The following is a 26,592-nucleotide window of genomic DNA, read 5'->3' on the forward strand; positions in this document are numbered from 1 at the left end:
ATGTGACCCTGTGTTGAAAGGGACATGTCCTCAAGCTGCTCACTCAGGCCAGTCTGTCAAAGGATGTGTAGGGCAGCATCTGAAACGAGGCCATGATCAGGGTGCCACTGCTAAAGGGCGGAGCTGGACTGTGTACTTCCTTCCATTTACCCCTATATGTTGGAAGCCTTCTGTGGAAAGCCAAGTTGTTTGGGTTTCTTGTTTATTCTGAAGTTCCTCAAACTAGTTCCTCAATTTCAGGACCAGTCACTAATAACTACAATGAACTTGAAGCCTCTTCCCTTCCAAAGAGGCTGAGCCCGTCTTTCTCCATCTCTGAAAACAGGTAGACCCTGCTTGAAGCCAGTCCCACCTGTGAAAAGCAGAGTTACCAACCAACAGAGGAGGGAAGTGGTTGTGTTGCAGCAGGATTGACCATAGCCCAGGGAACTGCTCCTTGCTCAGAATCCAATCTGAAAAGTTAAATAAGGAAAAGTTTTTCACAAGCAGACCTTGCTTGCAATGATGACCTCAAGGCTTGGCAAGATCCAGAAGTACCTTTTGACTCATCAAAGAAAGCTGGTTGTGTTTGGCACGATTTTAGTGTTGAGGGCAGTTAACTGCACTATAATCTTCGGAAACTGATCGTTATTGAGTGGTACATGCTGCAGCCCCCACTTAATCAGAATATTCAGTTACACAAAATACGCCAACCTACAGATTTCAGTGATCCTATGAAACTTTTGTATATAACATACATTAAAAATTCCTTGCTGTGTATTGTAGAAAATGAAGTGGTTGAGGTTTTTCTCAATACTACCCCGCCCCCCCATTCTCCTACGTAACTGCCTCTGTGGATCAGTGATGCCCCAGTGGCATCTTTTCTATATACTGTTGGCTCTCCTCATGCAAAGGATTTGAAAGTTGAATTGAAAATGTCGTTGTAATACTTTACTTTTAAAGTGTATACAATACCCTATATCAGGGCCTGGAGACAAAGTAATAACCGTGTTTATGAATTTAGTAACTGATGCTCGAGGCTTTGCTATTAAAAACAAAAACAAAAAACAGTAAAATAGGCTCAAGAAGCCTGGAGCCAGGCTTTATATATAAAATGAATGGTGAATTTGAACGTTTTCATACTGTTGGTCCCTGGGATGGGTCCAGCTGTGCTGGGCATGGGTGGGCTAAGGAACACAGGCCTGCCACATGCTTGGAGTCTCTGATCCCCATTGCCATTTTAAAGTTGCTTTTTCCAAAACAGAGGCTGGCTGTTTTTATGCTTCCTAACTGAGATGCTTCCTCCTGGGTCAGTCCCTGGGTTTCTCATTAACAAACCTTTGGCTTGTGGCAGCTTCTGCATTTGGGTCCCAATTTTTAAAGCTTGAATCGTTTGAAAATGGATTCAGTGTCATGGTTAAGAGTATGGACTTTGACATAAAAGAGTCCCACGTGCAAATCCTGCTTTTCTGCCACTTCCTTGCAGTGTGACCATGGGAAAATTACTTGACCTACTGAGCCTCAATTTATTCCTCCATCTAAGGGGGATGATACTAGAGTTATTGTGAGGATTCAAGAAGTAACACACATGTAATACATAGCAAGCATTGCCTAATGTACCTAATACATAGCAAACAATAACAGCTGTCATTATTATTTTTATTATTATTGACAACCGGCATGTAATTCTGTGTATACATATAGCAGCAGGTTGTTGAAAACACCCAAAGATGTCCACAGGACAACTGATTTCGGCTCTAGGTGCCGAGGACTTCTGGGTCCTTGTTCATTGTGCACTGGTGGGTCACTCTTGAGTCCATTCAGAGCTGAGGCACTGCCAGGAGAGAGAGGCTGGATGGCGTGTGCAGAATGCTCTTCAAAGAACAACCCCCTCAGGAATTCCCTGGCAGTCCAGTGGTTAGGGCTCTGCACTTCCACTGCAGGGGACACAGGTTCAAGCCCTGGTCAGGGAACTAAGATCCCGCATGCAAGGCGAAGCCAAAAAAAACCCAAACAAACAAACAACACCCCTGTCATGGGTGGTCCTTTTCCTGCTGGCCGCTCCTGCCTCCCTGCTCTTGGGATGCTCCCCTCCTCCTTTGACTGTGCCCGTTCCAGACTTTCCTTCCAACGCTAGGGCTGCTGGCTGGTGGTTTCAACTCTGCACAGGCGAGGACTGTCAAACAACTGGCACTTCCAGTCCCGGAAAGGACTGCTCATCTTGTAACAGCTTCCCGCTCACTGGAGGTTCTGCTAATGTTTCTAGAGCATCCCCTGTGTGCCAGGCACCCTGCTGGGCATTTAAACATTGTTTCTTGTGTTTAATTGTCCTGTAAAATCCTGTTATGTACGTTTGAGGATCCTTATTTAACAGATGAGATACCTGAGTCTCAGATTACGTTATCTGCCCATGGTTATACACCAGATTCAAACTCAGATCTTTTTTTTTTCTTTTTTTGCTGTACCTGGGCCTCTCACTGTTGTGGCCTCTCCCGTTGCGGAGCACAGGCTCCGGACGCGCAGGCTCAGCGGCCATGGCTCACGGGCCTAGCTGCTCCGCGGCATGTGGGATCCTCCCGGACCGGGGCACGAACCCACGTCCCCTGCATCGGCAGGAGGACTCTCAACCACTGCGCCACCAGGGAAGCCCCCAAACTCAGATCTTCTGATGGCAAGACCATCCTGTTAAGTAGCTGGATGGCCATCCCTCAGGATCATTGAGTGCTATGTTGGAATAAATGACGTCCAGGGCCCTTCTGATCTCAAGGTCATTTTGAGATTCCTTGATCATCTATTTATCCATCCACCCATTTGCACCGACTAGATAAGCACCTTGAGGGCAAGGATAGTCTTTCTAGCAAATAACTAGTGTAGTGTTTGGTAACCACCTGTGCTTAACTGATGGATGCTGCCTACTTCCCTGACACATAGAAACAGGAGAGAAGAAAGGGCCACTAACCCACTAAGAAAAGGGTTACCCAGGAATTCTGATCCCAGCAATTTACCACCTAGAGTTACTTGTAAGAGTGCACAAAGAGGGAATTCCCTGGTGGTCCAGTGTTTAGGACTCTGCATTTTCACTGCCGAGGGCATGGGTTCAGTCCCTGGTCAGGGAACTAAGATCCCACAAGCCGCAAGCTGTGCGGCACGGCTGAAAAAAAAAAAGAAAGAAAAGTGCACAAAGAAGTGAATAAAGGTGTTGTTTTGCAATATTACTTACAAGAATAAAAAATGGAAACAATTTGAAAATCCACCCATAGAAGAAAAAGTGAGAAAATGATAGTACATCTGTACCATAAAATCTTATGGAACCATTAAAAAGAATGAGATAGACCTACATACACTGAAATGGAACAGTATTCATAATTCATTGTTAAGTGAAAGAAGCAACGTATAGAATATTATGTATGTATAATCCTATGTTTATTTTAAAAATGGTCCCAGGGCTTCCCTGGTGGCGCAGTGGTTGAGAGTCCGCCTGCCGATGCAGGGGACGCGGGTTCGTGCCCCGGTCCCGGAAGCTCCCACATGCCGCGGAGCGGCTGGGCCCGTGAGCCATGGCCGCTGAGCCTGCGCGTCCGGAGCCTGTGCTCCGCAACGGGAGAGGCCACAACAGTGAGAGGCCCGCGCGTACCGCAAAAAAAAAAAAAAAAAAAAGTCCCAAACTCTATGTTCGTATATGTACAGTAATGGAACTAGAGGGGTTTACACCAAACCTGTTTCTAACATTGCAGGGAGAAGGGAATGGTGCAGGGATTTTTTTTTTAATATATACACTTTTTGTATTGTTTAATTTTTTATAATGAACAAGTATTATATTTGTACTTGAAAACAAAATAATTTTTTTCTTTTTTTTTAAAAGAAAGAGCAGTGTCAGATATACAAGGAAGCAGTGTCAGATATACTAGCCTGAAACCCTTGCCTCTTTCAGGTTCCCCGGGTTGGGACCAGCCCTCAGATCCTACCCCTTGACATCAGCAGCCACCGAGGGGCCAGTGGTTTTCTCTCAGGTCCAGTTCTGCTGTTTCCCACTCTTTATGGGGCCACTTGTGCCCACGAGCATGTCTTACCCAGCATCTTCACCGCTGCATACACTTGTCATTGGATGGTTATAAAGTAAAAGCAGGGAAGCACTGGCCATCAGAGTTGAGGACGGCTGGCACAGCGATCGCTGAGCACCTTCCTGCTTCTTGAGTCCCAACGGATGAAACTCACAGTCCCCCAGGGAAAACTAGAAAGAGAGTGAAATGAAAACCAAAACCAGGAGGGACAAGCTTACCCATCTCCAGCTTCTGTTTTAGCGGCCCTGCTGCCAGAACTCACTGAACAGCCCCCAAGTTTCTGGCAAGGTTTCCTGTGTGTGTGGTGTGTGTGTGCGGGGTGAGGAAGCAGTCGTCACGTATTTATGAAGCCCCAGTCACAGATGTGGACCAGACGCCTCCTAAGTTCTCATCCCATACCAAGAGACCTTATTTTAGTTATAGCTTGTTTTCACTGTAAAAGTAATACCTCGCAGAGAGCATCTCTGGAGGGATATGTAAGAAACTGGTAATGGGGATCCCCTCAGAAGAATGAGGGAGTGGTGGGAGGGACTTATATTTCTCATTGTTTATCCTTTCTGTATTTTATTTTTACCATTTGGAAACATCTGTTGAAAAATGAAGACTGGGAAAAGTAGTACTTCCTCACTGTAAAAAATGTGGAAAAATTAGAAAAGTATAAAGAATATTACCACCACCAAGGGAGAACCATTGCTGCATGTCTGTGCTAGGTGTCTGCATTTTTATAAATGTTGATAAAATATACAGACACATGCTAGGTGGGATCATACCTTAGATATAATTCTGTATCCTTTTTCTGTTAACGTTGTATCCCATAAGCATTTTTCCATATGGTTAAATATTATTTGTAAGCATTTTTAATGGATGTACTATGACTTATTTAATAATTATCCTCCCCGTGTAATTAGACATTTTTGTTTCAGTGTTTTACTATTATAACAATACACTGAACGTCTTTGTACATCTTTTCCCATATTTCTATCTGCTCCATACCTCCTAGATTGCAATTATGGAGTTGTGCGCACAAGAAATGGCTATCTTCCCTTGGTGTATGATGATTTATCACATTTAGAGTTCTTTCACCTACATTATTTTATTTAACGAGTAAAGGGAGTGAGGGTGAGGAGAGTAAGGAGACCAGGTGCTATCAGCGGGGACTTCCTGGAGGTGGAAGGCCTGAGCTTCGCCTGGGAAGGACAAGCAGGATGTGCAGCACGGCCCACACAAGGACGAAGCACACACGGAGACCTGTAGATCTGAGTAGCCAGCGGGGTGTTGAGAGATCAGACTGGCCAGAGCCAAACCCTGTGTTTAAGGAAACAGTGGTAAGACAGATTATGGACCACAGAGTTGGGACCAGACCCGTAAGCAGTGCACAGCCAATAGATGTCTTTGAGCTTGAGGTTATCTTAAGGACATCATGATTTAAGATTAGCGTGGCCTCATTGTGAGATGGGAGGGGTCAGGGAGAAGCTGGAAGTGGGTAAGGCCTGTGCTAATAGAATAGTGAGGTGACTTCGTGTCTTAAACATTTGAAAGGGCCTGTAGACAGCGGTGTTCCTGCACATGTGGGGCTGGTTAACCTTTTTTTTTTTTTAACATCTTTATTGGAGTATAATTGCTTTACAATGTTGTGTTAGTTTCTGCTGTATAACAAAGTGAATCAGCTATACATATACATGTATCCCCATATCTCCTCCCTCTTGTGTCTCCCTCCCACCCTCCCTATCCCACCCCTCTGGATGGTCACAGAGAAACGAGCTGATCTCCCTGTGCTGTGCGGCTGCTTCTCACTAGCTATCTATTTTACATTTGGTAGTGTATATATGTCCATGCCACTCTCTCACTTCGTCCCAGCTTACCCTTCCCCCTCCCCGTGTCCTCAAGTCCATTCTCTACATCTGCGTCTTTATTCCTGTCCTGCCCCTAAGTTCATCAGAACCATTTTTTTTTTTTTTTTTTTTTTTTTTTTGCGGTACGCGGGCCTCTCACTGTTGTGGCCTCTCCCTTTGTGGAGCACAGGCTCCAGACGCGCAGGCTCAGCGGCCATGGCTCACGGGCCCAGCCGCTCCGCGGCATGTGGGATCTTCCGGGACCGGGACACGAACCCGTGTCCCCTGCATCGGCAGGCGGACTCTCAACCACTGCGCCACCAGGGAAGCCCCATTTTTTTTTTTTTAGATTCCATATATATGTGTTAGCATATGATATTTGTTTTTCTCTTTCTGACTTACTTCACTCTGTATGACAGATAGAGCTGGTTACCCTTGATGTGTGGTGGGAATTAGGGATGGTCATAAATTTTATTCCATACATTTCATCTACCTGGCAGTTTGACCTATGGAACTGGCAGTGAGATTGAGTTTTGTGGGCGTGACAGGTTTCTTTTTTATAACTGACCTGTAAGATTTTAATGATTAATGTATTACATTCACATTTCATATCCTCTTTAATGGGAAATGCTTATGCAGAACTTGCTCTCCTGGGAAGCAGGCCTCAAGCTGGCGAGGAGGCAGGTGTTGAGATTCCTCCAGCTGCGTTTCACTCAGGGTGCTCCTTCTTCCGATGTCTGTTTCTAGGTCCCAGTGCCCACTCCCTTTCTCTGCCGAAGGGGAAATTAGCAAGCCTTCCAGAGGCCTGTAACTTGTGATTTTATCAGCCCAGGCTGGGCAGGTGGTGGAGGGTTCTGTCCCAATGGCAGGATTTTCATTTAATGCCCAGCATCCACCATCTGCCCTTACGCTGTAGGTTCCTCCATCTGGAACTCTGCCCCTGAATTAGACACCTCTCACTCTTCTGAGAATTTCACCCCTGGGGGTGTATCAGGACCAAGCACAATTCCATGATCTGGTACCTGAACTCCACAGGCAACCTCATCTCCTGCAACTCTCGACAAGCTTTGCTCACCAACAACTTCAAGCTGTTTGTGATTCCTACATAGATTCACCCCTGTTCCTTAACTTTTGCCATCCCCTCTACTTGGAATACCCTCTCCTTTTTTCTTGGGAACTTCTCACTCACCCCTTGAGACTCAGCCCAGGTGTCACCTGCTTTAAGAAGCCTTTCCTGATCCCCACCAGGCTGGGCTAGCTGTCCCTCCATGTGTTCCCACTGCATCTGCTATGTGTCTGTGCTGTCATTGCATCTCTGTGTGGTAAGAGACTACTTGTCTCTTTCCCCAGTAGACTGTAAGCTCCTCAATGGGCTGCTGCATCTTCTCCCTCAGCGTACACCCAGTGCTCAGCAAAGCCCCTATACCCAGCAGACCAATACATGTTCAAAGAATTCTGTGTTATAAGATCCTGCAGTTCTCTGCAGTATGACAGGACACTCCGAAGGCAAGACCTTACTCATCCAGAAAGCCTCAACCTGCCACAAGTCTCTGGATTTAGAGGCTCCTTGTTGCATGCATATAAGTGATTGTTATATCTTTTTGTCTTAAGTATTTGGTCTGATATTAACATTAAATGTTTTTGGTTAGTATTGGCCTGGCATATCTCTTTGCATCCTTTGTTCTGAATCTTTCTGTATAATTTTGTTTCGTCTCTTTTAGTTAGCATCTAGAGGGATCTTTTAAAATCCTGATTGTCTGACTTGAAAACTTAATGTTTTAAAGTGCTTTAAACTAATTTTTTTTTTTTTTTTTTTTTTTTTTTTTGCGGTACGCGGGCCTCTCACTGTTGTGGCCTCTCCCATTGCGGAGCACAGGCTCCGGACGCACAGGCTCAGCGGCCATGGCTCACGGGCCCAGCTGCTCCGCGGCATGTGGGATCTTCCCGGACCGGGGCACGAACCTGTGTCCCCTGCATCGGCAGGCGGACTCTCAACCACTGTGCCACCAGGGAAGCCCTAAACTAATTTTTTTTTGAGATTTTAAAATTTCTTTATTTTTGCTATTTTCCCAAAGGCTTGTATAATGTAGAAACCATCCTATATATTTGATAGAAAAATATAAAACTACTGGATTGTTTACTATTTTTGACTTATAAAAATGATGACTTCATATTGTTCAATCTAAAAGTTTCCTCATTTAATCACATATAATTTTAGTCTGTTTGAGAAATACTTTCCATTGATTTGTTTGTTTCATCTATCTGTTCTTGGACATTTTCTATTTGGCGAAATGTTCATGGCTATCAAATGTAGTTTTTGTTTTTAGTGGTAAAATGAGCAAGTTATTTCTGTTTCTCTTTTACATTATAAAATAATTTTTTTAATGTAGACCATATGTGCTTATGTAGATTAAATTCTTTTTTTTTTAATAGATCTTTATTGGAGTATAATTGCTTCACAATACTGTGTTAGTTTCTGTTTTACACCAAAGTGGATCAGCCATATGCATACATATGTCCCCATATCCCCTCCCTCTTGAGCCTCCCTCCCATCCTCCCTATCCCACCCCTCTAGGTCATTGCAAAGCACCAAACTTATCTCCCTGTGCTGTGCTGCTGCTTCCCACTAGCTAACTATTTTACATTCGGCCGTGTATATATGTTGATGCTATTCTCACTTCGCTCCAGCTTCCCCCTTCCACGCCCTGTCCTCAGGTCCATTCTCTATGTCTACATCTTTATTCCTGCCCTGCAACTAGGTTCATCAGTACCATTTTCCTTTTTTTTTTTAGACTCCACATATATGCGTTAGCATATGGTATTTGTTTTTCTCTTTCTGACTAACTTCACTCTGTGTGACAGACTCTAGATCCATCCACCTCACTACAAATAACTCAATTTCGTTCCTTTTTATGGCTGAGTAATATTCCATTGTATATATGTGTCACATCTTCTTTATGCATTCATCTGTCGATGGACATTTAGGTTGGTTCCATGTCTAGGCTATTGTAAATAGTGCTGCAGTGAACATTGTTGTACATGTCTCTTTTTGAATTATGGTTTTCTCAGGGTGAAACTAATTTTTTTTACATTCAATTGTTAATTAAATTGACCAACATATCGTATCGATTCCTATGCCTACCATTGTTTCTTGCATCCCATTTCTTCTCTGGTTTACTTTTCTGCTTGCCAAAGCACAGCCTTCAGTGCTTCTTTCCCTGAAGATAGTACCATCTTTCCTGGAACTCTTGTTGCTGTGTTTGTGTATTGTGTGGATTTTTTTTTTTAATTGTATTAAGAAAATGAAATGACCTGTTAAAACTAATCAAATGAAAACTGGTAACATCCCAGGAACACGTACTGGAGTAACTCCACTAGAAGTCTGACCAATTTATTGGTGATCCAGCCCTTACTGATGAGACCCCTCATTTTTAGTTCTTGTCCTTCCTGCCTACATAGGCTAAGAAATTATTACCAACAGTGGGCAGATCCTGCGAGTAAAATAGGGGTAGTAATATGCACATGGGTAGTAATATTGCTCAGTTCCCGCAGTTCCAGGTACCTTTGCCAACAACTTTTATCCTAGAAAGGAACTAAGGATCCTTGGGTCCCAGGGGAAAGGGCCAGGAGTGTCCTGCCTTTAGCCCTAACCCCATGTTAGATGCTCTAGTTGTATAAATTGGGCCTTATTAGTTTCTGCAGGCAGTTTACCTCTCAGAGCCTTAGTTTCTTCATCTGTAAAAATATTACCAACCTTGCAGTGTTGCTGTGAGGTTCATCAATAACATGGATAAAGCCCCTAGCACATGCCCAACACACAGAAGATGTTTAATGAATGGTAGTGACTGTGACAGTCCCTGGCACTTAGGAGACTGTCATTTAATACCTGTTGGGTGAATGCGGGAGCCTACCGGAAACGGTTTCATTGAGGAGATAGGTTATAAAGGATAGGTGAGATCTGGACAGATAGTAATAAAGGAAGAAGACACTCTTCACAGGGAACGGGATGAGCAGAGGAAAAGAATCAGGCTCACCCGTTGCTGCCCTGCTCAGGGAAGTGAAAGGAGCAGTGTGGCTGGAACAGAGGCTGAGGGTAGGGGCTTGGGGAGGATAGGCAGGGCAGAAAAGGGAGCTGGGATTGAGAACACATGGGGATCTCTGGGTCCGCCTGGCCAGATAGCTGTCTTGCCTGGCCAGGTTACTCTGCCCAGCGCTTGCCCTTGGTTCCCCTTCCTGCACACCCCTTGTTCTTGATAGGCAGAGGCTGGCCCAATGTGGCCTAGTAGCCGGGCAAGCTGAAGGCTTAAAAGAGGAAGCGTCAGAATGAGATTGGTTTTCAACTAGTATCTTATTAAGGAAGTTGAGTTCCTCTACTTCTGTTATTTGTCCCCTCTGGGCATTCAGAGAAGGACAAGTTTTTATTTCCAGATGAAATATCATGAGAGGGATTTGCCCTGGTCTGCCCTGGCCCCTCAGTGGACATTTTCAAGATGGCCCTATATTTCTCTTTGATATACAGAGAATCAGGGCTGAAGGTGTTGAGTGCCTTAGGTAAGGCTTGACACCTTGGCTGTATGATGCTGAAACAAAGAAGTCCCATTGTCTCAGTGAGGGCGTTTATGAGCTTCTATTGGCCAGGCAAGGTGATTGGCATTTCATGTACTCTACCTCCTTCAGCCCTCAATGCAGCTCTGAAGAAGCTATGAGAAGAAACTCAGTGGCCTGCTCAAGGTTTAGCATGAAGGCTGGGGAGGCAGCAGTGCACGTTCAGCCCCACTTCTGCAACTTGTCCCTGTGTGACTGTTCTGACAGGCTACTGAACTTCTCTAAAGCCTCCGTTTTCACATCTGAAATTGACATTAATAATGGCTGTGCTTAGTAGATATTGACAATTATCATTCTGAATTGGAGTCATCCAGCCCTCAAATAATCCTGACAAATCAGTGGCATTTGGGAAACTAGAAGGAACCTCAAAAGGTTTCCTAGGCCACTAGTTTTCAGACTCTTTTTCTTGGAGACCTAGGATTCTGGGGAGGTCTGTGGTGGATGAAGGGAAGCTGAGTATGTGTGGCCCTTGCCCACCTTCTTCAGCAGAGCAGCTGTTTCTAATGTGAATTACGTAGCAGTTGCACGTTTCTTGCTCTTTTATATTGTGGGGGTTGAGGTGGATTTCATTTAATAAAAATGGTCCTGCTGCTTTTTAAAAAAAGCTTCCAAGGCTTGCCCTCATATCTCGTGGTTCCTAATCTAGTGTTTTTACTGACCTTACTAAAACAGGGAACTGAAATATGATACATTTTAGAAAGGTTGTCATCAAAATTTTAAACATTATTCTCGTACCTTCCAGTTAATCAAGCACTCATTTAGTCTAAACCCCATTCCTGTCCCAGAATCCTAGGAACAGAAATTTTGCTGTCAGAGAAAGCATTGCTATCATAGCCTCAGATGAGAACTGTCTAATAGAACCTTCTGCAGTGATGGAAATGTCCTCTGTGTGCACTGCCATATACGGTAGCTAGTGTAACTGAGGAACTGATTTTTAAATTTTATTTTAAATGAATTGATTTAAATGTAAATAGCCATGTGGCTAGTGGCTGCCATGTTGGACAGGGCAGCCTTACAGTATAGAGCGGGGGTCAGATGGCAGTCCCTGGCCTCTGGGCATTGGAATCATCCAGAGAACTTGTCAAAAGCACAGATCCTGGGCCTAGTGCCCAGTGGCTGATTCAGTAGACCTAGGGCGAGTGCATCTGAGGTGGTCATTCTAACTTGCACTCAGGTAGGAAGGCACTACATTAGTGAGCTTTCCCTCGGCGTAAAAATGTGGAGGCAGAGCAAGCATTTTGCCCTGGCCTTGATCTTCTGGGGAGACTAGAGCAACTTTCTGAGGAATGTCAGACCCTTGGAGGATATGATGAAAGCTATGGACCTCTTCCCTGGAAAAAAACAAAAATAGTGTCTAGGGCTCCCAGACCTCCTTGAACCCACATTAAGAACACCTCAACTTGGACAGAAGATCTTTACTAGCTGGTGAGGGAGTTGAGCTTGAGCCCAGGGTTAATCTGGTACCATCCCGCTCATTCCTACCCCCGGATCCCTCCAGGGGGTCATAGAGGCACCACAGAAGAGAGAATAGTCAGTGTATGTGGATCAGGCCCTGAAAGAATACTGAATGAGTTCTGCCCCTTTCCTTTCCCCTTGTGTTTTCATAGCCTTGTGGGTGAGCTGAGAGGGTGTGGCTATTGTCACTGCTCATGTCCTCGGCTCCGATACAGAGAGCAGAGGGAAGAATGCATCTGGGGCCCGAGTGGAGCTGTGGAGAGAGTCCAGCTGAGTAATGGATCAGGATTTTGACTTGCCTTCAAAGGCAGAGACACAATGGGCTCCCACTTAGTCCTCACTTCCCACAAGCTGCAGGAGTGAGAGAGAAGGGGCAAAGCTGCGGGGCTCTGGGCTGGGGCAACGAGCCAGGGACCGAAGCCCAGAGCTGGGCAGGCCACCCAATCAGCAGCCCCAGGCTTAGTGCAGAACCCCATTTTTTGTAGATCAGAACCCATGTAGAAGTGGGGAAGAGTGAGGAAGCAAGCGTGTGTATGTGTCGGAGAGCTGCTGTCAGGCCAAAGTGTCCTGAAAATAGCCTCTTGAACTTGGAGACTGTCGGTGAGGGTCTGAGTCATGGTCATGTGGCACAGGAAAGCCAGACACAGGAGAAGCTGTACAGCTCCCGGGCCGAGATTTCGTGCCCCTGGGAGGTGAGGGTCAGCCCTGTTTTCCCCGTGCCCTTCACAGATTCAGCTGCCAGCTGCTGGGTTAGCTTCTCAGGCCGCCTTGTTCCTCTCTCTGCCTGATAGGCTGCCGGATGAGTCATCAGGGAACTACAGAGGAGGAGGCCCCAAGCTCAGCTGCCTCAGCCTCGGCTTCTCTGGGACAAGGGAGCCTGGAGTGCTCCTGGAAGGAGGATCAGGAGCCTACCTAGCCACCAAGGTGAAAGGGCAGCTTCTGGGGGAGGGGGTGCCCCACAGCCTGTCTGGAGGAGCTCCAGCTCAGGATGAGCCGTGTCAGGCAGGACAGGCCACTTGAGCCTGAGTGCAGCTCTATAGACCTCTAAACATCTGGGTTTAAGATCTTGCCCTCGGAGCAAGATTGACTGCTGGCCTCATTTCTCTCACCGTCAGATGAAACTCTCTCTTCATCCCCAATGCTCAGCATCACCCTTTGATTCCGTCATGCAGCCACCACCGGCTGTTTCGTCTATGCCCCACTCTGCTCTACACAGGCAACACCACCTCTCACCCTCAGAAGCCTTCTGCCTGGGGAGGACCACGACTTTCCTCCTTGTGTTTGCCTGCAGCCCAGGGGACTGGGGAGTGGGCAGCACAGCCCACTAGGTCTGGCCCCGCACTGCCCCACACAGGCTGGGTGATCTGGGGCAAGTCTCTGCCTAATTAAGCCTGCAATTCTTCAAATAAAAGTGAGGAGAGGGACTTCCCTGGTGGTCCAGCGGTCTCCGTGCTCTCAATGCAGGGTCAGGGAACTAGATCCCACATGCATGCCACAACTAAAGGAGCCCGCATGCTGCAACTAAGACCCAGTGCAGCCAAATAAACAAAAAAAATTTTTTTAATGAGGAGATTAAAGCAATGTCCCTATAGGCACGCTTCTAATACTATTAGGTTTGAAGGCCTTGGGGTCTGTTTTTAAGATCTCATTTCCCTTATAAAGAGGCCGAGAGAGGTGGGCCCTACTCTAGGCCCTGGATCAAGTCCTTTTTGGAGATGGAAGGGGCTGTGGAGGTGTGGGGTGGGATGACAGTATGGTTACAAGTGAAACAGCCTGCCTTGCAGGGCTTTCACCTAATTGAAGTCAGAACACCCCTTAGACTTCTTAAGGTCATCAAGAAACAATGAGGCCACCCATTCAGCCTCCTGAGCATCGGGCCTGCAGGACCACACCCAGGCATCCAGGCTGAAAGCTGGAGCTGCTGAGTTCAAAGCTAGAAGGCCCTTGAAGGCACCCCCACACCCACACCCCAGTCAAGCTGACTCAGCCTTTCGTAGCCACTGTGGTGAGGCAGACGCAGTAGGAAGGAGGTTTCAGCCTAGTGTTTCCCAGCATCCCACTGTCTCTTGTAAGCTTCCAGCCTGATCCGGCAGAAGGTCAGAGGTGTTGGAGGGTCGGCTTCCCACGGTCTGCCTTTCTCGCGCAAGAGCAGATGGAGGAGTGATCCGGGATGAATGGAGCTACCGCAGGGAAGACCGCATCTGTTAGTAACAGCCTTAGGACCAGGCTGCCATCAGAGAGCACTTATTAAAGGCCTGTCTGCAGCCGATGCCTTCTCAGGCTTTGTCTCAAGCAAGTCACGACCCAGAAGGGCCCTGCCCTTGGGAGTCCACGCCCCAGTCTTTAAAAAGGCTCCCAAATGGTAACAACCTCAGGGTGGTGCCATTCTCTTCCGTGACAACCGTAGCCCACGTGCTGCTTGCACAGATTGTCACAACAGTGGGCTCTCTCTCCCCTCTGCCTCTACGGGAACGCAGAGCTGGTAGAGATGGAGCCCAGAGAGAGGTGACGTCTTGCGCTTTGTCCTCATATTTCTAGAGGTGTCGGTTGGTGTCCACGGCTCTAATATAAATTCCACTACTAATGTTGCCTGAAAGAAAACTGATACTTAGGAGAGGTTTTCAGCAAATGAGTTTGGACATTACAGAAGGAAGCATGTCAGTTCCTTCTGGAGAGCCGCAAACAGATGCATCTCGTGAAAGGAGCCAAGTGCTGGTATTGCCATTTGCATGCTGGTTTTTCAATTTACAAGATTTCATTTATGTGTATGCATGTAATGTTTATATAAATATACACACAAATCCCTCTATATATATATACAAACACACACATCTGGATGCCTATGTACACACACGTGTGCACACACACGTATACATACATGTATCTACCTCTAGCTAGGGAACAAAACAAAACCGTGGTTCTCTCCACTTGGAGAAGAGCCATCATGGATGGTGCAGGCATGTCCTCTACGAAGCAAGGCTTCTGCGGAATCAGTGATGTGACTGATGGTTTTGGAGTATAGGATCCACCACCCTGTTCTGGGGAAGCAAAGTTCACCACAAAACAAACAACAGAAAAAGATTCAGCCATTATTCATAAAGGCAAGAAAGAACCAACCCAGATGTTGGTCCACATCTCTCCTGGAGGAGGCGGGCTGGAGTTCCCCTTGTGGGGTGGAGAGAGGGGCCATTTACTGTGGAGGGGCCAGTAGGACTGGGGGGCTCACCCCACGTGGAACAATGGTGAGGTTGCCATTTGGAACATTTGGAGGGATAGCTATGTGTGGCATGAGGAAGTAGAGACCCTTTGCCCCCTGCTTTTCTCCTCCCACCCAAGCCTGACACCTGGGCGCCTCGGGGTCTGGGGGTGACCTGCTCTGTGTGTGGTCTCTCACAGGGTGAGCGTGAGCCTGGGAGATGGCAGTGATGGAAATGGCCTGCCCAGGCGCCCCCGGCTCCGCGGTCGGACAGCAGAAGGAGTTCGCCAAAGCCAAGGAGAAGACACAGGCAACGGAGACGAAGCAGAGCTCCGTCCACAAGCTCGAGGCCGTGGAGAAGAGCCCCATGTTCTGCGGGAAGTGGGAGATCCTGAACGACGTGATTACCAAAGGCACAGCCAAGGAAGGCTCCGAGGGCGGGCCGGCTGCCATCTCCATCATCGCCCAGGCCGAATGTAAGGAGCCCTGGGCTGGGAGTGTTGGCAGAGAGGGCAGGTGGGGAGCCTGCAGTGGGTGCAGCGCTTGTGCAAGGGTGGTTGGGCACCGATGGGGCTGGACTCAGGGTCCCCCTGTGGAAGAGGGAAGTCAAGGTGACCACCATAGAAGACTTGCAAGACACACCTGGGAATTAAGCCAAGGATCAGTGTGAAGTGGGAGCTCGAACAGTGCAGGGGAGTGAAGCACAAGAAGGGAGAAGTGGCAGACAGAGGCCTTGCTCATGACCAGAGCGGGGGAAGGGAGCTGGGAGACAGGAATGCTTGGGCTCCAAGGTCCTGGGCCCTCTCTGCAGGGCCATCAGGCAGGCCTTCTGCTGGGACCTTGGGCAGCCTGAGCATCTCTGGAGAGGCCCAGGCAGGAAAGGCCAGGTGTCCCGGAAAGCCTCTCTGGGCCCTGGGCCCTGGGCCCTTCACCTCCTTCCACGCCGGTGCTTGCCGCCCCCCAACCCCCGCAAAGAATGAACGCCTGCCCTCGGGCCTGCAAGGCCGATGCAGGGTCTGCGGGGCTTCCCGGGCTGATCCTTTCTGCTTCCACTCACAATACCTCAAGATGGCTTGGAGCAGTGGCTGCCACCGGAGCCTGAGAAACTCCCAGGGGCGTGGGGAGGGCCAGGAATCCCCTCTCTACCCGACACCTACCCTCCACCCCAGGAGGTTTCCTTGGGTGGAGCCTGGCGAGACCTACAGCTCATAATGGTATTTTCTCACATACACGCATCCTTCCCCTCATCTTCCGCTTCCTTCTGGCTGGCCTTTGACGAGAGATGAGAGAATAAAAATTAAAGTGGAGTGAGTGACATGGTAATGGTAGTACTGCACACGCGTGCGCGCACACACGCGTTATATGTAATAGTGTATATTTGTTGAGCTGTTACCGTGTGCCAGGCACTGAGTTGAGTGTTTTATATAGATCATCTCACACCTCACAGTACGTGAAGTGAGGTGGGCACCCTGTGATCCCATATTGTAGGCACGCCCTGTGCCTTGACCCACAGGCTGGGAGGGAGGGGTGAGGCTGCCAGTGAGAGGAGGTGAGCCGCCAGGCAGAAGGGGTCTGGGAAGGAGGAGTGGCCGGGAGGGTATCTGCAAAGTGCCTCTCCTCTAAGTGCCTCTCCCCTGTTCTTTCTCTCTCCTTTCTGCTCATCCAACCCCTTTGCCTTTACTTAAAAGGTGAGAATAGCCAAGAGTTCAGCCCCACCTTCTCAGAACGGATCTTCATCGCTGGCTCGAAACAGTACAGGTAAGGTCAGCTTGAGTGGGGTGGCAGGGAGCTGCCGCGGGGGCGTCCCCACCCCAGCTGCTTGCCCAGGCCGCTCGCAAGTGACCCCTGGCTCCTTCCTTCAGCACCTGTGGTTTGGCTCCTGGAACCCACCCAGGCTTCCTCGCTGAGCTGCTCTCGCAGCCAAATAAGCTTTTCAAAAGCTTTTCCCAGCGTGTGGGTGACTGCCTCTGGGTCACATCAGGGTCACATCAGCTTGACGTTTTATTTTTATTCTCCTCCTCGGAGTCCTTGCTGCTCCCCTTCGGTTCCCATCAGTAGGGAGGATGCTGGGAACAGGAGGCACTTTGCCGCTGGTGCGTGACCACGAGTGCAGGCCCAGAGAAGCCGCTCTAACTCGGGGAGAAACCTGCTGTGTCTTTCCTTCTGTGAGACACACCCAAGGAGGGATGAGGGCTTGGAACCAGGCAGGGACAGACTTGCAGCTCGGTGGCCCTGTAGAAAGGAGGCCAAGTGAGGCTCGGCCTGTTCCCAGCCTCCCCAGCCCCAAAGAAGATTTTTGGCAGCTGGAGGTTGAACCTGGAAACAGTTCCTCCCCTGCCACCAGGTGGACTTCTTTATCGTTGGAATTTGGGAACTGCTAGCAGGAAAGTGACCAACCTCAGCTGCCCCTGCTTTGGAGGCAACAGAAGCCAACTCAGAGCCGAGAATGCCTGCCATGGGCTGTGGCCCTCTGAGCCACATGCCCCGCTGCCGGGACCTCTCAAGGGCAAGCCCCCCTTGGAGAGCAGGGAGAGAACCATGTCTCCCCCTCCACCCAGAAGAGCGGTGTGCACCCTCACTTTAGTAACAACCACTGTTGATCGGAAGCTTGCCGTGGGGCCCGACACCGAGGCAGGCTTTTTAAATGAGCTATTTCATTTAAACCCCATCTTCGCCCTGCCCGGCAGGAAACGCCACCTCCATTTTATCAGTGAGGAGCCTAAAGGTCTTTGGGGCTTAGGAACTTTCCCACGTTCACACAAGTCCTGACCAAGCTGGGATTTGACCTCGGGTCTGTATGACTCCAGCCGCAGCTACCTGAGCCGTTCTGTCTCCCTGCCCCCTCACACTCAGAATGCGTGTCTGTGTCCCCTTGCTGACAGCCAGTCGGAGAGTCTTGATCAAATCCCCAACAATGTGGCCCACTCGACCGAGGGCAAAATGGCCCGCGTGTGTTGGAAGGGGAAGCGTCGCAGCAAAGCCCGGAGGAAACGCAAGAAGAAGAGCTCCAAGTCCCTGGCTCAGGCAGGAGTGGCCTTGGCCAGACCCCTCCCTAGAACCCCTGAGCAGGAGAGCTGCACGGTCCCGGTTCAGGTGAGACCCGCCCCTAAGCCCAGACCCCTGTGCCGGGCGCCCCCTGGGCTCATGGGCCTTCGGAACAGCACCTGTGCCTTGGCCCCAGCCCCATGTCCTAACAGCTGTGTTTCCCCCGCAGGAGGATGAGTCTCCGCTAGGCACCCCGTATGTTAGAAACACCCCCCAGTTCTCCAAGCCTCTGAAGGAGCCAGGCCTTGGCCATCTCTGGTTTAAGAAGCTCGGGGAGGGCCTGCGGCCAGCGCTGCCTCGACCGGAACTCCACAAACTGATCAGCCCCCTGCAGTGCCTAAACCACGTGTGGAAACTCCACCACCCCCAGGACGTAGGCCCCCTGCCCCAGCCCGTGCACCCCTTCCCCTACAGCAGACGGCCCCACCCCTTCCCGTTCCACCCTCTCCAGCCCTGGAAACCTCACCCCTTAGAGTCCTTCTTCCTAGGCAAACTGGCAAACTGTGTAGACAGCCAGCAGCCCCTGCCCGGCCCTCCCCTGGGCAGACTGGCCTGTGTAGACGGCCAGAAGCCCCTGCCTGGCCCACATGTGAAGCCCAGCTGCCCGTCGCATGGCTCGAGTGACAAGCTGTCCATGGAGGAGTACCTCGTGCATGCTCTGCAAGGCAGCGTGAGCTCCGGCCAGGCCCGCAGCCTGGCCAGCCTGGCCAAGACCTGGTTGGTGGGGGGCTCCAAGCCTCGGGAGCCCAGCCCTGAAACCGAGGACAGTGAGGGGGTCCTGCTTATTGAGGCGAGTAGTCCCCAAACACACGTACACCTACCACCGCCTCCACCTCCAGGGCCGTCCACCTTCACTACCCCCCTTCCCTTCCCCTTTTCCTCTAGTTCTCTTCCTGGGTCACTGTGTAATGTTATGTGATTTTCCCAAACTTAGATTTCTGGGTGTTATCCCGTCCATCTCTGACACACTGTCCCTTGTCCCCCGCCCCTCTTCACTGTCCTTCCCTTTCCTCTACCACTTAGCTCCTGAGGCACTTTTTCTCATGGTCAAGGCGGTTGACAATTCCATTTCTGTCCCACAATCACAAGTCTGGGGAGGAGGTTTCCTCATCGCAAGGGTCGGCTTGCCTCCGCCCGTGAAGCTCCCCCTTGCCTTCGCCTGACTCCTGCAACCCCCTGTCTGGGTCCGTCCCCACACCCCGACCCCGAGCCCTGCCTCAGACCTGCTGGTGTTCTTGGATGTGAGGGCTCAGCCCAGCAGCCTGGCAAGGGCCACCAGTTGGAGAGCCTTCCTCACTGTAACCCTTCGTCCCTCCACTGCCCTGGCCACTGAAACCGGCCTCTGTCTCCCGCCAACCCCAGAAACTCAAGCCGGTGGATTATGAGTACCGAGAGGACATCCATTGGGCCACGCGCCAGCCCTGCCTGGGCAGAGGCTCCTTCGGAGAGGTCCACAGGATGGAGGACAAGCAAACCGGCTTCCAGTGTGCCGTCAAAAAGGTATGCCGGGCTCCGGGGCTGAGGAGGGAAGGCGGACAGGAGGCCTGTCGCGTTCCCTCTGCTTCCTTTCAGGGTTAGCACAGGGAGGCCGTGGGCCTGACTCTTTAACGGCGTCTGGCTATCCTGGCTGCCCTGGGTCAGCTGGAGCTGGAAGGGGACAGTCCAGGTCATGTGTCCCCGCCTGGGTGCCACACTTGGTGTGCGTGTATGTGAGGGAGCATGAGAGTGTGTACGCAGCCTGGGCCACTCCTGATGCCAGGCCCCTAGAGCACATCAAAACCTGGAAGATGGTTGGATTGTCATGAAATTCATGTTGAGCTGAAACCCCTAAACTACATAGTGGACCAGAAGGTAATAGCAAGAGCATAGCCTCCACCTAACAGGTGCTTCCCGACAGAGGCCGTGCACCTTGGGAGTCAGATCTGACTTGAGTTTGGGCTCTGCCTCCTGTCGGCCGGAGGTACTAGGTCCTGCGAGATGGACATGAGGAAACGAGACTTAGCAAGAAGCCCCAGGCTTGTCCGACTGTAGGGTTTGGCTTTGAACCTCTCTTCGGGAAGGGACAGGGGAGGAAGACTCATGCTTCTAGGATTTTGATTAGAGGAAGAGGCCTGAGTCACCTCTCCCACTCCCTTGTCTCACTGATGTTAGAACTGGAGACCAGAGAGGGTCTGCACCTTGCCCACCGCTGCACAGCTGGGCCTGGAACTGAGGCCTCCTTCTGTCAGATCACACTGCCCAGGCCTAGCAGTCCTTGAGGGTGTCAGTCGTGCTCTCCTTCAGATACCATTTCTCCTCCTCTCCTCTCACCTTGACTAGAAGCCACCTTGTCCTTGACCCCACCTCAGCCTGAGGGCTAGCGCCAAGGACTTCCTAAGGTGGAAATCAGAAACATTTCCAGGGCCATTTCCTTGGCCCTTGGGCAGCGTGAAATAAGCTAATTCAAAGATGGGCCCTGCTTTCAAATGGCTTTTGCCAAGGACGCTCTGATCCCCAAAAGGAAAGGAACCAAACAGCCAGCCCAGGCAGGTGCATCCCACTCAGGCCCCACGCAGAGTAGGCACTGCTGCCGCCACTGTCTTGGGTACCTGTGACTTTAAGGGGCGATGGTACAGATTGTGTTGTGAGTAAACCTGGCTTCCCTGGCTTGTGTGTGACCAGGTGTTAGAGTTCTAAAGTTTGGGCCTCGGGGTGATGGGATGAGAGAGGGGACTATCTGTAGGTATTACCCCAAGCTTCAGACCTACTGTGTCAAATAAGCCAGCTCCACCCCTGCCCACCCCCACCGGCCAAAACACGTGCTTAGTTCTTGCCAGCACGGGTCATCATCTTTCGCTGGGATGCCAAGGCCACGTGCCTGACCTCCTCAGCTGCAGTCCCCTCCCCAGGCCACCGGAGAAGGCTCAGCTGTTCCTCCTGAGAGGCGGGTGGGAGGAGGGCAAGAGAGTGTGAAGTGTCCTGGAGATGAGCGCCCATGCTGGGGAGCTTAGTCACCAGGCTCCTCAGCTGTTCCCCTGCTGAGGTTCTCAGAGTCCCAGGCAACAAGGTAAACAACCCTAATATAGTAGAAGAGGACAGAGACTCCATTTCTCACCTCCCCAAGGCAGTCGGACAAGCTCCAAGCACAAGGCACGGACTTGCCAGCCCCAGAGCTGCTGCCCCAGCCCCCCAGAGCCAGCCCTTCTCAGAACTCCGCCTCCCCCATCCAGGATCTTAGCGGGGCTGGCTTTTGGCAGCTCACACAGCTGCCTTTGGTCGGGCAGACCACCCCTCCTTTCTCTCCAGGGCAGCGGGGTAGGGGAGGCAGTAGTGTCCTTTAGCGATTTCAGCTGGAAGATCTCAGAAACAGTTCCCTGCTAGGGGGTAGGGGTGGAGGGTGGGGACCAAGGATCAGAGGTCAAGCCGCACAGGGGGTCAGAGCAAGTCTGCACACCCTCTGATGCTCCCTAGGGAGGATCCAGGATGTGGAGTATCCTGTGGTGACATCAGCACCCCATTGGCCCTCCTTCTAGAACATTCATGGCCCCAGGTCAGATGTTGATTGGTCACAAGTCCAGGGCTTAATGTAGGGTTTGGGGGTGGGGGTGGGGTTAGGGTTTTATTTGAGCTTACTTTTAATTTCAAATTAATTGAGGCTCATTGTAAAAGAATGATACCCAAAAAGCAAAAAGTCCCTCTGTTGCCCAGTCCCCTTCTGAGGTAACCAGCCTTTGACATAAATCTTTTTTAGACTTGTTACGCATATATAAACATGTAGTTGTTTCTTTTATTGAAATGAGATTGCACTCATTTGTTGTTCTGTACCATGTTTTTTCATGTAATAGTGTATCATAGATAGATTTCCTTATCGGTACATATACATCTGTCCAGTGCTTTGTTGTTTTTTTTTTGTTTTTTTTTTTTTGCGGTACGCGGGCCTCTCACCGTTGTGGCCTCTCCCGTTGCGGAGCACAGGCTCCGGACGCGCAGGCTCAGCGGCCATGGCTCACGGGCCCAGCCGCTTCACAGCATGTGGGATCTTCCGGGACCGGGGCACGAACCCGCGTCCCCTGCATCGGCAGGCAGACTCTCAACCACTGCGCCACCAGGGAAGCCCTGTCCAGTGCTTTTTAACAGCCAGTGTGTAAGTTCTTAACCTAGCCAGTGGATGAAGTCATAAGATCCATGAATTCCTGGAACTTTATTCTAAAGTGTGTATGTGTGTGGCAAGTGTGGACACACACACATTTTTTATTTATTAGATTTTCAAAGGGGTCTGTGGCTCAAAGAGGGTTAAGAACTGTGCGTTTGAGAACATCTGGCTCGAGCATGGAGTTCTGGGAGCCTCCTTTTGCCTCTGCCCTGATCTGGGGTAGTGTGGCCTTGGCCAAGTCCAGCCAGCTGTTGTTACCAAGCACCTGTTCTGTGCCAGACGCTGTGCCAGGGAGACAGAGGTGTGGAATCTACACGCCTGACCTGAAGGAGCTCAGATTGTAATGGGGGGTGGACACTTACATGGTGTAACGGTGGTAGAAGCAGCCATCAGCCGGGGACATGGTGAAGTCAGCCGGGACAAGTGTTGAGAAGGAAATCAGAACAAGGACCGAGGGGAGAATATCTCGATGGTGATGGCGAAATAAGGCGGAAAGCTAGGTGCCAAATACTGTGTGAGTCACCTTCACATATTTATGTTCCTGGGATCTTTAAAAGAACTTATTAGAGTTGCTGTTACTCCCTTTTTTACCGATGAAATAAAATGGATACGAATACTAAAGAAAACAAGAGGGAAAGTTTCAAGAAGGAAAAAGCGATCCGCAGTGTAAAGCGTGCAGGCAGTTAAGCAGAGGGAAGGGGCTTGTGGATTTGGCAGTTAGGTGATTGCTGACCATGTTTCCACCTGGGTAGGCGCGTGCCTGAACGTAGGTAAAAACGTCCCAGATGTAAAAGCTAATATACCTGGAAGGGCCTTCAGCGAGGTGGGGTAGCTGGGAGCTCTGGAGTCAGGCTTCCCCCACCAAAATCCCAGCTTTGCTACTTTATATCCAGTGACCTTGAGCAGATTACTGGTCCAGTCTTCAGCTTCCTTGTCTGTAAAATGAGATGATATCACCTCCTAGGCTATCGTAAGATGTAAACGACTAATGCTCATGAAGTGCTGAGCACAGTACCTGGCACATGTTAAGTGGGCATTAAATATTAGTCCTCATTAATTAACATCCTCATCAGAGTCCAGCCCTCACTTGACAGACGCAGACACTGAAGTCCAGGGAGGAGAGGTGGCCGGACGGGCAGCTGGCCTGGACCAGGAGGCCGTCATTTCTCCCTTGGGACCGCCCTTTCAGCCTGCTCTCCCTAGGGCTGGCCCAGACTTCTAACGCGCCTTGTGTTTTGAAGTGTCCCTTCCAACCCCCTCTGATCTGGGTGGTTGGGAAGGGTTTTAATATTCCTGGGACACTCCAGAGGACTTATGGATTTCTTCACAGTTAAAGCCGAGGCTCCCAGACTTTCTTGGTTCACAGCCCTTAATGTCTCAGTCATTTTTTCAAGGTGCTCCAGGCCAAAACAAGTACTGACCACTTCCATTTATTAAATAATTGGGTCAAATAATAAGTCTTTATCCTAATAACCTAGTAGGCATTTGAATAACAACACTCATAAACTGAGAGATAAATTATGCTCTTAAACAAGCGTTATTTACTAACGGGGTGCATGCCTTGTTGGGCAGGCACAACTTCTCCAACTCAGAAATCACTGGACACCGTCACTTTCATTTCCTGCTCCACATTATCCCCCTGAAGTACCTTTCTGTCACAACAACCTCCAAAAACCTAGCTTCATAAAGATATATCATCAAAAGAATGCAGTTCGATCGTTGAAACTGAACTGTCTCACGCTAGTAGTTTGTGTGATGTCCCCAGATGTCAATCGTTGCTGTTTCCCGCAAATGCAGAATACCCTGTAGCCCCCTTCCAAGTTCTCTGCGGTGCCCCAGGGCGCTTCACCTCACAGTTCGGGAACAGTAGGGTTAAAGACGTTTGCTAATACCAGTCCGGTTGGCGAATTAGTTCCAACTCAGGTTCAGAGCTGGAAACACTGACAGGGAGTCAAAGTTCATGTGAGTTGATTAACCAAACCAGATATTCTGCAAGTAACCAGAAGAGGGACATTTTCCACTGATAGGCTAAAGTCCAAAAGCTGCACAAGTCCGCAGGTCTCAGAAGAAAACTGCCAGAGGCCCTGACTGACGGCTTCCAGGCTGGTTTTGTTACCACTCGTGCCCCCTGGTGGCGCTTCTCAGGGCTAACATGAGAACCAGCTGCAGCCGGAAAGGACAAGTCTCTGTTAGCAAGTGTAAGCATTTAGTAAGCTGCTCTTATCTGAGCTGGAGGGAGGAGGTGGGGAACTGGCATTTCCTGAGCACCCACTAGTTGCCAGGCCTGGTGCTGGTTATCACCCCTCCAGACCCCCACTCGACCCACCCTGGAGCAGATGCCACTGTCCCCACCGTTCACATGTGGAGGCACATAGCTTGGGGGAAGTGATCTACCTTTGGAAATGGCCGAGCCAGGGTCTCAGCCCAGGATGTTTGTATCCAAGGCCTATTTCTTCCCTCCATGTCATGCTGGTCCCTGCAGAAAGGAGTGGGTGGTCCCTGGCCTGCCAGTCCCCTGTAAGAGGGGCCTTGGCCAAACCCCTCCCCACAGGAGAATCCTCTCCTATGCCCAGATTCTGGGGAAACAGCTGCAAACAGAGTAAACAAGCACTACCCCATCCACATGGACACTTTAGCCCTCAGGGGAAAAGGCAGATAATTATGAGCAAATAGTAAGTGCTGAGAAGGATGCTGAGGGTCCAGGGGCACTGACAGAGGCAGAATCTTGGCCTCATCCACTCTGGCTACAGAAGCCCAGCATCTTAGGAGTAGAAGTGGATGTTGATACAGAAAATGTCCCATGACCTAGAAACTGTCCAGACATTTGGGCTGGGGAAAAGAAAGTTCTGTGTTTGGCAGATCTCTGAGGGTGGGCAGCATGCCAGGGGCCTGGATAAGGATTGTAGTTTTTGTGACTATATTTCCATAGGCATCAGCACTGAAGAACTTTAATCAAGTGCTAGGCGTTGACCCCGACCCCCAGGGGGCACAGTTTAGTCTCTAAGGGTCCAGTAGGCCCACTAGGGCCCCTGCCTGGCCTCAGAATCGTCACCGGGAACATCAGCGGCCTCTGTGCAGGGAGCTTCAAGGGTCCTGACAGGATGCCAGGGAAACAGCCCTGGTCCGTCACCCTGATTCACACCCACCTCTGGGCCCTTCCAGGTGCGAGTTGAAGTGTTTCGGGCTGAGGAGTTGATGGCATGTGCGGGATTGACCTCACCCAGAATCGTCCCTTTGTATGGAGCTGTGAAGGAAGGTCCTTGGGTCAACATCTTCATGGAGCTTCTAGAAGGTAAGGAGCCAGCCGCCGCTCCTTCTCCCTCCACATTCAGAGCCAAGGGTTTCCCCGAGTCTTGCCCAGGTTGACCCTCGTCCCCAGTCAGTCCGGTTTTTTGTTTTGTTTTTTTGCGGTACGTGAGCCTCTCACTGTCGTGGCCTCTCCCGCTGCGGGGCACAGGCTCCGGACGCGCAGGCTTAGCGGCCATGGCTCATGGGCCCAGCCGCTCCGCGGCATGTGGTATCCTCCCGGACCGGGGCACGAACCCGCGTCCCCTGCATTGGCAGGCGGACTCCCAACCACTGCGCCACCAGGGAAGCCCAGTCAATCCGTTTTTACTCTCTTGACCCTGTGACATGAGCAAGAAAGGCCTGCTTTCTACCACCTGCCCTTCGGAGGCCCTTGCCCTTGGCTGGCTTGCAGGCCTGGAAAAGCCCCATGTAAAGACTAGCCATTGGTCTCCTAGGTGGCTCGCTGGGCCAGCTCATAAAGCAGAGGGGCTGCCTGCCGGAGGACCGGGCCCTTTATTACCTGGGCCAGGCTCTGGAAGGGCTGGAATACCTCCATACCCGAAGGATTCTACACGGAGATGTGAAAGGTAAGGCTCAGGGCGCCTGTGGCCCTGGTCCCCGTGGGGCTCCTTCCTTACCCCACCCTGCCTGGTTTCCTCCCAGGTCTTCTGGGCCTGCTCCAGTAGGAAGGGGAAGTGTGTTCTCCCAGCCCTCAGCCTGGCACTGTAGTTTCCAGTGGGCGATGCCCACAGAGAACAGCAGATCAAGCTCCTACCGCACTGGTGACCACTGGGGGAGGGTGGGGACAGCAGAGCTGAGTGGCACTGTCCCCTCACCCTCAGAGATCCTGCCTGCTGCCTGCCTCCAGGCTGAACTGATTCCCTCCTCCCTCCCTCCATGACTAATGAAACTAATCAGAAGCAGCAGGTGCCATGCAGGGTCAGCCAGAAAGTCGCCTCGCCGGAGGCACAGATTGGGCCGGGGCCCTTGGTGACTCAC

At 50.4% G+C, this 26,592-nt stretch overlaps 1 protein-coding gene and 1 long non-coding RNA gene across 5 annotated transcripts in view; one reads left to right on the plus strand and one right to left on the minus strand.

The window, feature by feature from the left end:
• The window catches only part of MAP3K14 (mitogen-activated protein kinase kinase kinase 14), a 43,092-nt gene that overhangs the window by 7,958 nt on the left and 8,542 nt on the right, over positions 1–26,592 (plus strand). Inside the window, exons 1-8 of one of the 4 annotated variants that reach the window (XM_049702292.1) lie at positions 12,718–12,856; positions 15,329–15,604; positions 16,817–16,886; positions 18,011–18,221; positions 18,343–18,963; positions 19,536–19,673; positions 25,468–25,597; positions 26,049–26,180. In XM_049702292.1, coding sequence (XP_049558249.1) covers positions 15,349–15,604; positions 16,817–16,886; positions 18,011–18,221; positions 18,343–18,963; positions 19,536–19,673; positions 25,468–25,597; positions 26,049–26,180 — 1,558 coding nt within the window. In that variant the 5' untranslated portion in view covers positions 12,718–12,856; positions 15,329–15,348. Of the gene's footprint in view, positions 1–12,717; positions 15,605–16,816; positions 16,887–17,981; positions 18,222–18,342; positions 18,964–19,535; positions 19,674–25,467; positions 25,598–26,048; positions 26,181–26,592 lie in introns of those variants that run through there. The other 3 variants (XM_049702293.1, XM_004285953.4, XM_033416942.2) reach the window with 3 other exon arrangements.
• On the minus strand, positions 7,664–22,268 carry LOC125962132 (uncharacterized). Its single transcript, XR_007473586.1, has 2 exons — positions 22,214–22,268; positions 7,664–7,834 (listed from the first exon to the last, which is right to left on the minus strand). It is a non-coding gene; the product is annotated as an uncharacterized LOC125962132 (long non-coding RNA).

The sequence above is a fragment of the Orcinus orca genome, chromosome 19 (assembly GCF_937001465.1).
Source record: "Orcinus orca chromosome 19, mOrcOrc1.1, whole genome shotgun sequence".
NCBI lineage: Eukaryota > Metazoa > Chordata > Mammalia > Artiodactyla > Delphinidae > Orcinus > Orcinus orca.